The 13,709-nt window shown below is 30.9% G+C and overlaps 1 protein-coding gene across 2 annotated transcripts in view; it reads right to left on the bottom strand.

The window, feature by feature from the left end:
- Window positions 1-13,709, bottom strand: part of TBCK (TBC1 domain containing kinase) — a 154,000-nt gene that overhangs the window by 113,309 nt on the left and 26,982 nt on the right. For both annotated transcript variants that reach the window (XM_016160823.2, XM_016160822.2), the window contains exons 4-5: window positions 6,113-6,227; window positions 4,586-4,659 (exon numbers count right to left, since the gene is read on the bottom strand). In XM_016160823.2, the coding sequence (XP_016016309.2) occupies window positions 4,586-4,659; window positions 6,113-6,227 (189 nt within the window). The remainder of the gene's footprint in view (window positions 1-4,585; window positions 4,660-6,112; window positions 6,228-13,709) is intronic.

Genomic DNA, 13,709 nt, shown 5'->3' with positions numbered 1-13,709 from the left:
GTATAACTGATAGACAAATAACTAGATGTGGCATTCAAAGGTCACAAGGTATATGAATTTTATTTTTTTATCGTCTCCAAAAGAAATGTGTTTCTCTTTTTATTTTATTAACTTTATTGGGGTGACATTGTTTGATATATTTATATAGGTTTCAAGTGTACAATTCAATAACACGTCATATTTATATTGTATTGTATGTTCACCACTCACAGTTGAATTTCCAGGGGGGAGGGGCAGGTAGATAAGCATAAAGGGGGTCAAATATAAGGTATATGTATTACCAAGTTGCCCTTTCGCGTTGTATCAATTTATAGTCTCATAAGTAATATATGACAGTGACTATTTCCTTTTACCTTCACCAACATAGTAAGTTTTTCAAATTATTTTAGTAAATAATGAGTAAATACGAAAGACAGACTATGAAATATGAATAAGGTATGAAGAATAAAGCCTCAATGAACACTCGTTGTACCAAACAGCTTAAGTAAAGAACACCTTACTATTCCTAAAGGTCCATCTCTGTTTCTCCTTAAACGTGTCTCCCTGGTATCTCCAAAAGGAACAGACAGTTGGAATTTCTATATTTATATTTCCCTTCCATTTCATTGTAGTCGTACCACATTTGTATCCCTAAAAAGTACATCATTTAATCAAAAATATTTCTCAACTTTATATCATCAGACAGTATACTTCTGTGATTTGAGTCATCCATATTGTTGCGTATAGCTGTAAGTCAACTTTTACTTCATTTTTTGAATATTTCATTGTCCATTCTAATGTCAATTGTTATTTGTTTGCTATTTGTTTATAATATAAACAGTATTGCTCAGAAAACTGGGTATGGTACATCTGCAAAAGTTTCCCCAAGGGTACAAATCTAACATTAAACTTCCAAGTCATAGGACAGGTGCACTTTTAACTTTATGATATCATGCCAAAGTTTTTTTTTTAAAAAAATGTACCAATTTATATTCCCACTAGTTGTATGACATTCCTATCCCTTACTTCTCCAATATTTGATACTGACAGATTTCTAATATTTGACAATCTGGGATGTGAGACCCATATATCGTTATGGTTTAAATTTATATTTCCTTGAAAATTAAAGAGACTGAGGCATATTTTCATATGTTTATTAACCATTCAGTTTTGCTATTGTGAGACGTGCCTGTTCAAGTCTTTTATCCATTTTTCTGGTAGGTTGTTGTGTTGGGGTCCCCAAGACAACCCCCACATTTAGAGATTCACTAGGCTTCATGGAACTTAGAACGTAGATGTACTCACAGCCAAGCTTTATCACAATAATAGCTGGATTGCAAGGATAAGCACTAGTCTTGATATTATAATACCTATGTTCTAAATTCAGTCCTAGTGCTTATTCTATATAGATATAATTTGGGTTCCTTAATCTATAAAATAGAAATACTAATGCCTACCTCATAAAACTGTTATAGATAATAGTGAATACATAGACTTCTAATAAAATGAAAAATATGACACAAATGCAATGCTTACTTTTATCATCACCATGATATAACCAGAAGACAAACCATTCATTTTCAATCCTGGTTTCTAGCACATCTAACCCCAAAAATGAGAGTATGGGTAGTGAAAAGTCAAGTAATACTATGGGTAAATTGTTATATCTAAAACTTAATCATAGAGGTGACCCTTGCTTCAAAAATTCTAATTTCCTGTTCAATCAATGAATGATTAAATTAACTAAAACAAGAAGCTCTAGGATTGTTTTTTAATGTAGGTTATCTCCTTTTATCAAATATCTCTTATTTAGCATAACATTTTAACACTCAAAGAAAATTACCAGAACCTTGCTATATGACTGGTTAGGTAAATAAATATAAGTGACTTTCATCATCTGTTTGATGTTTTAACAGGGTATTAAGCTACTGGCCAGCTAAAACAAATGTCCAATTTCTAACTCTTTACAATATTTTGAAACAGATGTTAACATTTTACTTTGTTGTTCTTTAATATTTGTCTTTTGAATCAATTGCAAGCTTCTTTTAGTGTAAATATTTTCTTTCATGCCCTAGCTGTTTGATCACTTTATTTTTCCTGGCTAATGTTTCACATTTTGCTCTTTAATACTTTCTGGTCAGACCCTTTAGGTCTAAGACTTCAAAGTAAATCAAACCAAATGGCAACATAAGACCAATTCTATCCAAGTATTTTAAATTGAAATGTAGTTCTTCAAAAATGCCTGATGTGCTTTAAGAAAAATCACTTCCTTTCTCCTAGTCATCACTAAAATCCTAAAGCACCTTTAAGTGAAAGGGAAAAATTAAAGTAATTCTTGTTTATATCTCTGGAGTTCTTGCTCACACAAATTGATTTAGACAAAATGAAAGCAGCAGCAGCAATCACATTTATTACAGCCCCTTAAAAGCCACTTCAAAAAGCAACTGTCACCTACATGATGAAGATACTAGAGCTTTACTATAAACTTTTCATCATATTCTAAAGTTTTTCCAAAGCAAATGATATAGGCTATTTTTTATAAAATATTGTTTTAATGTTTATAAAAACAATTGTTTGTGGCCTATGACCACCAGGTTTGGATATGCGAAACTTCAAGATTATTAATTTATGTACCGAAATAAGTAGGCTACCAAAACAGAAAAATTATTTCCCATTAAACGTGAGCTTCTTAAGAATAGTAACCTATCTTATTGATTTTTGTCTATTCAGCAGCCAGAAGAGAAGGTGCTCAATAAATGTTTTCTTAATAAATAAAGGAAGTAATGACTAAACACTTCAAGATTAGCTATGTCCTAACAAATGAAAATTTTAGGTAAGAAACCTATAATCTAATTTCTAAAGATAAAAAGGGAATGTATAAAAGAAGGCTTTTAAAATATCTCATTAAGTTTTTAAGCAATGTTCTGCTGTAGAAACACACTCCATGACTCCAAAACACAATTCTCAGGAATGGAGTGAAAGAACTTCTTTTAGACAGCTCAAACAGCAAAACACAAATGGATACTACTAAAAAAACAACCACACAACAATTGAAAAATATGATTAAAGGCTCTAGATTATACAATGCTATTGTATAAGTTTTAATTTCCTGATTTTGATCACTGTTTTGTGGTTATGTAAAAAAATTCCTTACTTTAGGAAATATAATAATTTAGGGGTAAAGGCTATTATAGGTCCTAATTACTTCTTAAATGAGTCGAAAATTATATTTATACACACACATGTATATATATGTAAGAGAAAAGAAAGATAAGGCAAATGTAGTAAAATGTTAACATTTGGGGAATCTGAGTGAAGGGTATACAGGAATTCTGTACTATTTTGTAACTTCTACGTATTTAAAATAATGTCAAAATTAAACACTCAAAAAATAAAGCGTCATATTGTTAATCCATTTCTTGTTTAGAAAAAAAAAAGTGCAACTCACTACCAGCATTAATTTAATTTTATATAAACATGCTCTTTAAGGTTGAACAAATCTGGTTTTCAATGTAAAAATAAAATATAAAAACTGTTGTTGGAGTTATTTCTAAACAGAACTTGTCTCTAATCCTAATGTAACAGAAATGTGTACATAACTCAGACTCATATAATGAATCTTTCACTAACAATTCTTTGAGAACAATGTTAAAATCACACATAGGAATGATATATCTAGGATTTGAAATTTTCAGCAATCGAGAATTACTACATTTTGTAAATGGAAATACCACTACTAAAAACATAATGTAATAAATGGAATGATGTCATTTGTTTCCAAAGACTATCAATATACTAGAGAGATGAGAAAATAATAATGAAAGTGAAATATTTCATGGCAAACTTTGGGGGTAAGGTCAGGACTTTAATCTGAGAGTTACCTAGGGGTAAATGCTGCAGCAGCAAGCGCTGCAGGCGGGTATTCTCAGGGCAAAAGAGAAATAAGTTAAAATGTTTAAAAAGCAACCACATGATAAATATAGCACAAAAATCTATATAAAAGCATATTATTGAATACAGGATGAAAAAAACTTTCATTCCTTTCTTGGAGGCCAACATAAACCAGGATTTCTATATCAGGAATGATCAAATCTCTCAAACGCAAACACAGGCTTTCAGGTACAGAATCTATCCCATTACTTCTGAAATCTACAGTGACTCAGCTTGAGTCTTAATATACAATTATACCTTAGAGAATAGGGAGTTAAACTATGAAACAAAGAAAAATAATATGACAGCAATTTTTCTCAGTTTTCTGAAGAACACTCATCAAGTGAGAATCTGGTCAGACTTCTAGCTTCACATTTACCTAATTCTGAATGAAATATAATTACTTAGTAAGCCATATAGGTGAACAAGGTCAATAATCTTTTACCCTCTCTGCCAATTTAACAAAAGATCGACATCAGAGAACTTCTGGATGCTGGGAAAAATTCACTGTCTCCTCTTTTAAAAGCATTAGAAAAGTAAGGTATGTTAATAAAACATAGTTGTATGTCAAAAAATAATATCACTAATAATTGATAAACATACACTTTATCAAAGATTACAAAGTTTAAGACAGAGAACTCAGAAAAACAAACAAATGAAAAAAACATATTCTTACCCAATTGGGAAATCAACATCATCACCATGAGCTGTCATGTGATAAAGTCCAAATTTAGCCAATTTAACATGTCCCTACAAAAATAATGGGAAAAAATCACTATGAAATATTTTAATATTACTGGCAGGAATAATTATCATTGTATATTTTATAAGTAAAGAAACCATCACAGAGTCAGGTACATTAAAATGTATTTACCATAATATTATTGTAAACTATTTGCCAATATTTAAAGTCTGCTTTATACTTATTATAGATAGGTACGTATAGATATATGTATATATATATGTACATAAACATAAAAAATTTTGTTTTTTTTTCTCAAGCTTTTTGATAAAGCAAAAAAGCAAAAGTATTCACATTTGCATTGAACTCTTGCTAAGATATTTGTGGTAATATTCACTGAATAATTTTTTTGAGGGGACTGCAAGTTCATTCATAATGTTATAATTTAATCCTGACATGAGATTTCTTAACTTGAAAAGATCAGTTCCCAAATCAAGATACAATGAACATGCTAAATTTCCAACAATTTTTGATATTGTTCAAGAATAACCATAATTGTCACAAATGTGAGGTTCTTAATAAAAGGCAAGTATAAATTTCATATCTCTTAAGTTTTTCCCTTTTTAGATATTTGACTAGAAATATTAAGTTGATTTTAAGGTTGGTTTGTTTTCTTTTTCTCTAAACTTTATTTCTCAGCATTATAAAACATTTATATTTTAAAGCAATTCAGATTGGTTACTCTACTGCCATAAATATGAAATTAATGAGTACCAATTTTTCTTTTGTGATTTTTAATACCATAGTGTAACTGTACGAAAAGTTGGAAGAGAATCAGAGGAAAAGAGTAATCCTACAAACAGAAAATAATTCCCCAGAAAATAGTCTCAAATATTTTATATGCCCATGAAAAAGAATAAAATTATGATTATTCTTGAAAATATACAACCTTGCTACCTACAATTCTCTTCGAAGTATTGACTAGCTTCTTATTAATCATGTGTAAGATTTCCAAGTAGAGAAGCAGCACTCAAAAAAAGGGAGGGGAGCTAAGTATGAATGGCTGGTAAAGAAGATAAATGGGGAAAGAATAAAGAAGAGGAAATAAGGAAGAATAATAAAGAAGAGAAAATACAATGCAGTTGAACGATGAGACAAAAATTCTATGCAAATAGAGAAGCTTTTTTAAGATGAAAGCAAATTCTGAGGAAGCATAGATTAAGAAACTACAATGCATATCTTTTAGAAAATGAGTAAAAGAAAAACCAAAACATGATGTTAGCAAATGACTTGGGGAAAAAATAATAATGCTTGTAAAAAAAATACATGGATTTATATAATGTAAAGATACTTTTCCAAACAACCACAAGTATATCACTTTTATATATAGTCTTTTCATCATGAATATTCTTAAAACATATTCTTATCCTATAGTCCCTCTGATTAACTGAGTGGGCCCAATTTCAGTAGTTTTCAACCTCAAATAACAGACAAATATTTAGCATGTTACTTGGCAATTACCTTTCGGTCCAAAAGGATATTATGAGGAGATAGTGCTCGATGTACTATACCATGTTTGTTCATATATTGCAAACCCTGGAGCACCTCAAATGCTATACACATAACCTTTGAAGAGCTACAAAGAAAACAACATATCACAGATCAATAAGTCAATTATAAAGCAGATATAAAACTTATTTTAATGAATTAATAAGGTTATATGACAAAATTCAATGTTATATTTTTTATTGTTCTTCCTCTACTCAGAGAAAATAGTCTATATTATAATTTTCTAAAATATCCACTTGTACACATTTTGGATTTTATGATTGCAACAGAATTAATCTGACAAAGATTCCACAGTTTCTTAAAGGCTACTCTAACAGTATATTTGTTCTTTGTAAGAAGAGAGTTTAATTTTGGTGGTATGCAACTGACCTTCTGCAGATTTGGCTTTGCCAAATTATCAGGAAAATTTTGGCTATATGTGGACCTAAGTCAATGAAAACTACCCATCTTGCTCAAGAAAAAAATATCTAATTCCTTGAAAAATAGCTACAATATATTTTTATGGTACACAGACATGATCTTTGTTTCTACATCCATCCACAAGGCAAATTTTAATAATTTATAATTTATCAGACATTTCTCTTTAACTCTTATCCTATTCCCTTCTAAGCCGTCTTCCACAGGGATTCCCAGCTTCTCTCTTGCCTTCTCTTTCTTGCTTTCCCTCTCCCTCTCTCTTCATTTTTTAAAAAATCAGCATTCATGTAAGGTGTTATAAATAATACGCAGAAAAGTACAGGAGAACTATTCATATTCAATCCCCCACCCACCAATATTAACATTTTGGGATAGATTTCTTTCTTATCCCTTTTTGACATATTAAATTAAGACTTTTAAAAAGTAAGCTAATATCTACAGGTTAACTATTAAGGTAATTTTTAAAGACATATAAATAACAAGCCAACAGTGGAGATAAAATGGAATTACTAAAATATAGTCAATTCAAGGGCAGGGAGAACAAAAGAACGAATAAAAGAACAAAAAACAAATGGAGCAGCTAGAAAACAACTAACATTTAATTCAGATGTATCAGCTTTTATATTAAATGTAAGTTATATAAACACACCAATTAAAAGATAATGATTATCAGAAGGTCTAAGAATTAAAACTCATTTATATTCAGACTAAAAGAAATTCACACTAAATAAAAGACATAAATTAAGAGTGAAAAACTGGAATAACAGATAACTAATCGTCATGGGCTTGGGTAGGGGGATGCGTTGACTCAAAGGAATATGAGGGAATTATACATGAGAAAACTGTTCTATTCTTGATTCTGATGTGTACATGATTGCATTTGTGCAACTGACCTTCTGCAGGTTTATTTTTTGTTTTTATTTTTTTTTAGGCAAAGCAACCCTTGGTTGATCTCAGAGATTGCAAGGACCTTGTCAGCTTACAATCCCTTATTTATTTTATTTATTTTTTTATTTTTTATGCCTACAGCACCTGGTTTTCCTAGGTGGTCTCCCATCAGAGTACTAATCAGGCCCGACCCTGCTTAGCTTCCTATGCAAGTTTAAACTGTATAATAAAAGGATAAATTTTAAGGCATATAAATTAAACTTCAATGAACCTGATGTTAAAAAAATAGGCTAAATTAATTAATTAATTTTTTAAAAGTAGCCTGGACATTTTTTTAAAGAGTTGCAATTAATATTAAATTCTTATTTAATAGTAATTGATAATAAATATTATTATCAAATTTTTAAGTGAGATAAGAGAAACCTGAACTCCTTTCTTGAGGGCTAAGCAAATGAACAAGTAAATATATATAATATGACATACAGTGATTAAGTGCTAAGGAGAAAAAGTAGAGAATAGAGAATGTGGGATAGGTTTCCTATTACATATATAGTGCGATCCAATCAGGCCTCACTGAGAAAGTAGTATTTGTGCAGACATCTAAAGAAGAAAAAAGACATGCAGCTCTCTGGGAAATGTGTGATTCAGGTAGAGGATGCAGTAAGCAAGTCCTCAAGGGGGAGAATGTGCAGCAGTTCAAAAGAGCACATTGAGGCCACTGTACATGCAGCAGAGTAAGCAAAGGGTAAGGTGGTAGGAAATGAGGCCCAAGACATAATAGGTGTCAGATGACTTAAGCCACCTAGGCCACTTAGACCACTGTAAAACCTTTGGCTTTTACACTGAGATAGACGGGGAGTGATTAGCACATTGCTGTATTACAATTAGAAAAAAATCATTGTAGAACTAAGAATAAAATATAATCCTAAGACACTTAACCCATAGCTTTCAAAAGAAAATGTCTCAGTGATCAGGATTTATGGATAATCTAACTTTATAACTATGCATGAAGGTTATCATCAGCTACCATGATTTTTTATACCTCATATTATTTTAGTATTTCTTTTTTATTTAGCTAGAATACATCCATGAGAACATTTTTCATAGAGGGCAATGAGTAGGGCATTTTAAAGTACAGCATGTTTCGAATGTCTTATTCTTACTCTTAAACTTGGAAAGAATTTCTCCATTGTTCTTTGAGTGTTTATTAATGGCAAACAATCTAATAGCAGTCTGATTGTAATTTTGTTGAAGATACTATGTTATTCCTCTCTGGAAACTTTCAAATTTGTTTTTTGCTTTATCCACAGACACACATTTTTTGCCCAATATATCAATAGAGTGGGCATTTGTGTTAGTAAGCATTAGGTGTGCCCTTTTAGGACTCATGTTCCATTAACATGAACATTAACAAGGAAAAGTTGATTTGTTATGGCTTTCATTACTTTCTCTTCTACTTTATCTTTTAGTTGGAACTCTTGGCAGGCAGATGAAATTTGAACTATTCTCTATATCAACTTTGTCTTATTTCCTATGATCATAATCTTTAGCTCTACATATTCTATTATTTAATTTCCAGGATCTCTCTTCTGTTCTCTACTTGCTCCTTTTTAATAGGTCCTCTTCTTTGGTTATGGCTAGGTTCTCATTTTGAGTTTCTTGAAGAATAGTTATTAGAACTATTTCAATTCTGGAAGCAAAAAAGTGAGTGATCTTTAGTTTCTCTGGGTAAGTTTTCTTTTTCCTCCCTTGGTTCTCTTTCTCTCAGATTGTTTTTTTCCTCAATTGTCTGGTAATCCCTGATTATCAGCCATATTTTACAATAAAGCAATAAATTGATATTCTCCATAAAGTGTATAAACAAGAAACAATAAAGTTACTATTCATAAAAAAATGCATATTTAAACTGACCTGTTACTATTCATTAAAAAATACATATTTAAACTGACCTATAAATTATTTCTCTTTATCAAATAGTTTCTCCCATATTGAAGTGCCACAACAGCCAGTCTTAAGCAAACAGAGAATGTGTAAGACAAGAACAATTTGGAATTAACAGAGTTTTCATTAAGATTGTCAAAAAGATAAATCAGTTATGCAAAGGAAAAAATTTCCAACTTAAAACCAACTATAATTACATTGATAAAAATGTGGATATGAGACTATAAACCCCTTCCCTTTTAAAAACAAAGAAAACTTTACTTGACTTTAACAAATAAAACATAAACAGTTTTATTAGCTGATTTGGCTCTATGCTATGAGTCGGCTCTAAAGCATTAATCTCACTTGTCCTTGCCTATCTGTCACACACACACACACACACACACACACACACACACACACACACTCTCACAAAATCTTAAAAGCTAATGTCATATTCTGCTGTGACACTAGAGGGCCTCAGTTGCACACTACTTCAATGTAGATGTCTTATAAAAATTAAAACAAAACCTTCAGTGATTATTCCATCAAACCAGTCCTGAAACTGCTAAACACAGATTACATGTTTACCTTCTCTGTTTCTGATTATAAGATATAATTGGAAAATACTTGCATGTCATAAAGTACATGTATGCTACTACTGAGATGATCGAACATATTGCAATTATCTTTAAAAATTCAAGCATAAAGCTGAAGCTGATGACATGTCTTTTCTTAGCTATTACCCAAGACTACATATAAATCAGAGTTAACGGGCTTAGTACTCTTCAGTTCAAATCAGACAGTAAATCATATTTGCTCTCTGTCCTTTTGTACTTTTAATGTTTAAATGTAAATTTTATTTTAAAATATAAGATATAAAGAAGAAAAAAGATAATGTTATTTTCCACAATGAGAAAGAATCAGTATTTATGGAAATTTGCATACTTATTTGTTTTTAAAGCTGTATTCTTTAATACTGCAAAGAATTTATGAAATAATTTTTTAAATTATTTTGAAGTAGCTAATTCAATTTAATACAACAGCAAGGTAAAAGAATCATATGCCCAGTAATAGTTAGTATGTTTCAGTTTAATTGAAAACGGGCTCTAGAAGGAAAGTCAGGTTAAGAGAATGTGATTCGTACAATTTAAAAAAAAATATATGTTGGCAGGGGACAACATGACTTTGTCCTGCATAATTCACAAGTCAGTCTTATTAATAGAGAAATCCATCACTAACCTGGAAAACATAAATTAAACTTCAAGTCATAAAATATTCTCCTCATTTCAAACTTTCAGTTACTATTGTTACTCCCAGCGACTAGGACGGTAGATAGCATTTACTTTGTTCACTGTCCTTCCTTGACAGTCTGAAGTTTAATGAGCATAAGAATCCTTGGTGATTATAAATCCATAAATACCACCAAAAGTTAGCTTTCAATATAATATGATTAATAATTTCTAATAATTTTAAGGTACTTTCATTTACACTCAAACACATCAATTAAGTGGCTATTAGCAGCTTAGTACTGCATTTTTCAGTCCCATGTATTTTTAGGCTCCATGGATACAAACAGGAAGAATTGATCTCCACAATCAAAAAGCCTATGGTATAGCTGAAAAGGCAGATTTATAAACTGATAATAGTAACACAATTAAATACAACAGAATTTCAATAGTTAAAATTCCATAATTAAATTAGCAGATGAGAATTAATCATTTTTTCCTCTGCCTTATGAGGGAAGGAAAACATTAAAAAGTATTTATTACATTGGTGAGAACAAAATAGACCTACAAAAATCATAAATTTTGGGAAAGATTAAAAACATCAGTACTGTCACCATCAGCAGAAAGAACAAATGTTGATAATTCCTAGGCATGAGTATTTGGTGTTCTATTTGTGTTTGTATTTGGATTGTGAACCATAGCTTGATAATTGAAATCTATTAGGTTAGTACAATACCAAGTATATTTTGTTTATCTCTTATGGATTTCAAAGGAAATTTACACTGTGTGCTTCTTATAGAATCATCCCTAAATTATCTGCAGCTGTTTAGCTTGCTTGGTTAAAACATCCTAAGCCAAGGACACGGGTTTAATGTCTATAAAGTTCATAGGCACACATTTTCATCCAACTCCAGCAATTAGCTTCATATCTATACTGTCACAATGAGATACTGCTCAATCTCTCTTTACTTAAAACATCCTGATTTTCAGCTAGTTAAAACGTCCTGTCTTTCTCCATTCCTGAGGACTTGCCCTTTATTTCATCAAGACCTTGAGACCCCTGCTCTGTGAGCCTCCTCTGTTATCTCAACCAAAAAAAAAAAAAAAAAAAACCAAACAAACAAAAAAGTGTGTATGTTTCCATGTTTACACACACACACACACACACACACACACATTCACACACACACACCCTAGGATCCTTAATGAATTTTCATCCAATGTCTCTACCCCTGGTAGAACTGCACTTCTCTGTATTCCGACAGTTAACAGTTGATGGGTTTATTAATTTTATGGTAATAATTTCTGTATAATTTTTTCTCACTGTACCTTGAGGTACATACTACTTTATTCAAGTTGGACCCCCTATGCCCATCATGGTGCCTATAAGATAGGTGTTCAATAAATATGTATCAAATAATAAGTGTTCAGTAAATTTATTTAGAATGAATTACATTATAGTGCAAGAGGCTGCAAATAATAAGATTAAATCCTTTACCTCTAATAAAATAACAGCTCAAAAGTATATTACACTACAATGAATCAAAAGTGTTAACTTCATCTATAAGAGAGTGGACAAGCCTTCAGGAAGTCAAGAAAACATAAATTGCTTAAGTTCACATAATGGCTACCTAAACCAGTACTATTCATTTGTTGAAACTATACCTCTCCTTATAGCCTCTCTTTTATACCTAATGAAGAATGAACCACCATATAATGAATAAAAAGATAATCTCATTAACATCTAGCTAAAACTGTGAATTAGACTAAGTTGTTAAAAGATTCCTGCAATTTTTCTAGGTTAAAAATACCAGTTATTTGTTAGTATTTGGTATACGATTTGTGTTTGTATTAAATCTGTATATTATATAGTAAGACTTAACATCTTTATGAATTTGAGTTTTTCTAACCAAGGAAAAGGAATGTATTTCCATTTGTTCAAGTCTGTTTTAGTGTCCTTCAGAAGTTTTTATTATTTTTTAAATAGCTTTATTGAGATACACTTGACATACAAAAAACTGCACATATTTAACATATACAATTTGATGAATTTGGACATATGCATACATTTGTGAAACTACAATCACAATCAAGGTAGAAGACATATCCATCACCTCCAAAAATTTCCTTGTGTCCATTTTTTGTGTGTTGTAAGATAATGAATATTGCAAATATATATATATATATATATATATATAAATACTACGAAAAATCAATGAAGAGGACTAATTCTGTTAGATTTAAAACACACCATATAGCTTCTCTTTTACAACCTAAATGTCTATCAGCAAATAGAAAAAGAAAATATGATATGTGTGTGTGTATGTACACACACACAATAGAATCTTATTCAGCCTTGGAAAAGGAAAGAAAATTCTACCATTTGCAACAACATGGATGAACCCAGGAGACATTATGCTAAGTGAAATAAGACAGACACGGAAGGCCAAATACTGCATGATTCCACTTACATGATTACCTAAAAGAGTCAAACTTACAGAAGGAGAGAATAGAAAAGTGGTTACCAGGGGCTGGGGAGAGAAGAAAATGTGAGTTATTCAACTGGTATAGAGTTTTAGTTACACAAGATGAACGAGTTCTAGAGATTTGTTATACAACATAGTACCTATAGATAATAATAGTGCATTATGAACTTACAAATTCGTTAAGAGGGCAGGTCTCGTGTTAAGTGGTCTTATCACATGCAAAGATAAAAATGACATGAGGAAACGTTTGGAGGTGATGAATATGGCTATCATCTTGATTGTGGTGATGCTTTCATAGGTGTATGCATACTTACAAACTCATCAAATGTATACATTAAATACTTACAGTTTTCTTGTACATCCATTATATCTCAAGAAAGATGTTAACAGAAAATAACAAGAAATTTCTATCAGCCTCAAACTATCAGTTCTTTTGGCATTTACCACATTTCCAAGAGATGTTATTCATATTGCAAAATATAGAAGCCAAGAAAGAATGAGAGGTCATGGTTGCTGAGATAGATTTGGAATTCATTCATGTATAGGTGGTAACTAAAACCACACATGCTATTTCCTCAGATCTGTAATCCATGATATTTCTAAGGGCCA

The sequence above is a fragment of the Rousettus aegyptiacus genome, unplaced genomic scaffold (assembly GCF_014176215.1).
Source record: "Rousettus aegyptiacus isolate mRouAeg1 unplaced genomic scaffold, mRouAeg1.p scaffold_m13_p_10, whole genome shotgun sequence".
In the NCBI taxonomy this organism is placed as follows: domain Eukaryota; kingdom Metazoa; phylum Chordata; class Mammalia; order Chiroptera; family Pteropodidae; genus Rousettus; species Rousettus aegyptiacus.
This window is presented reverse-complemented; position numbering and strand designations above follow the sequence as displayed.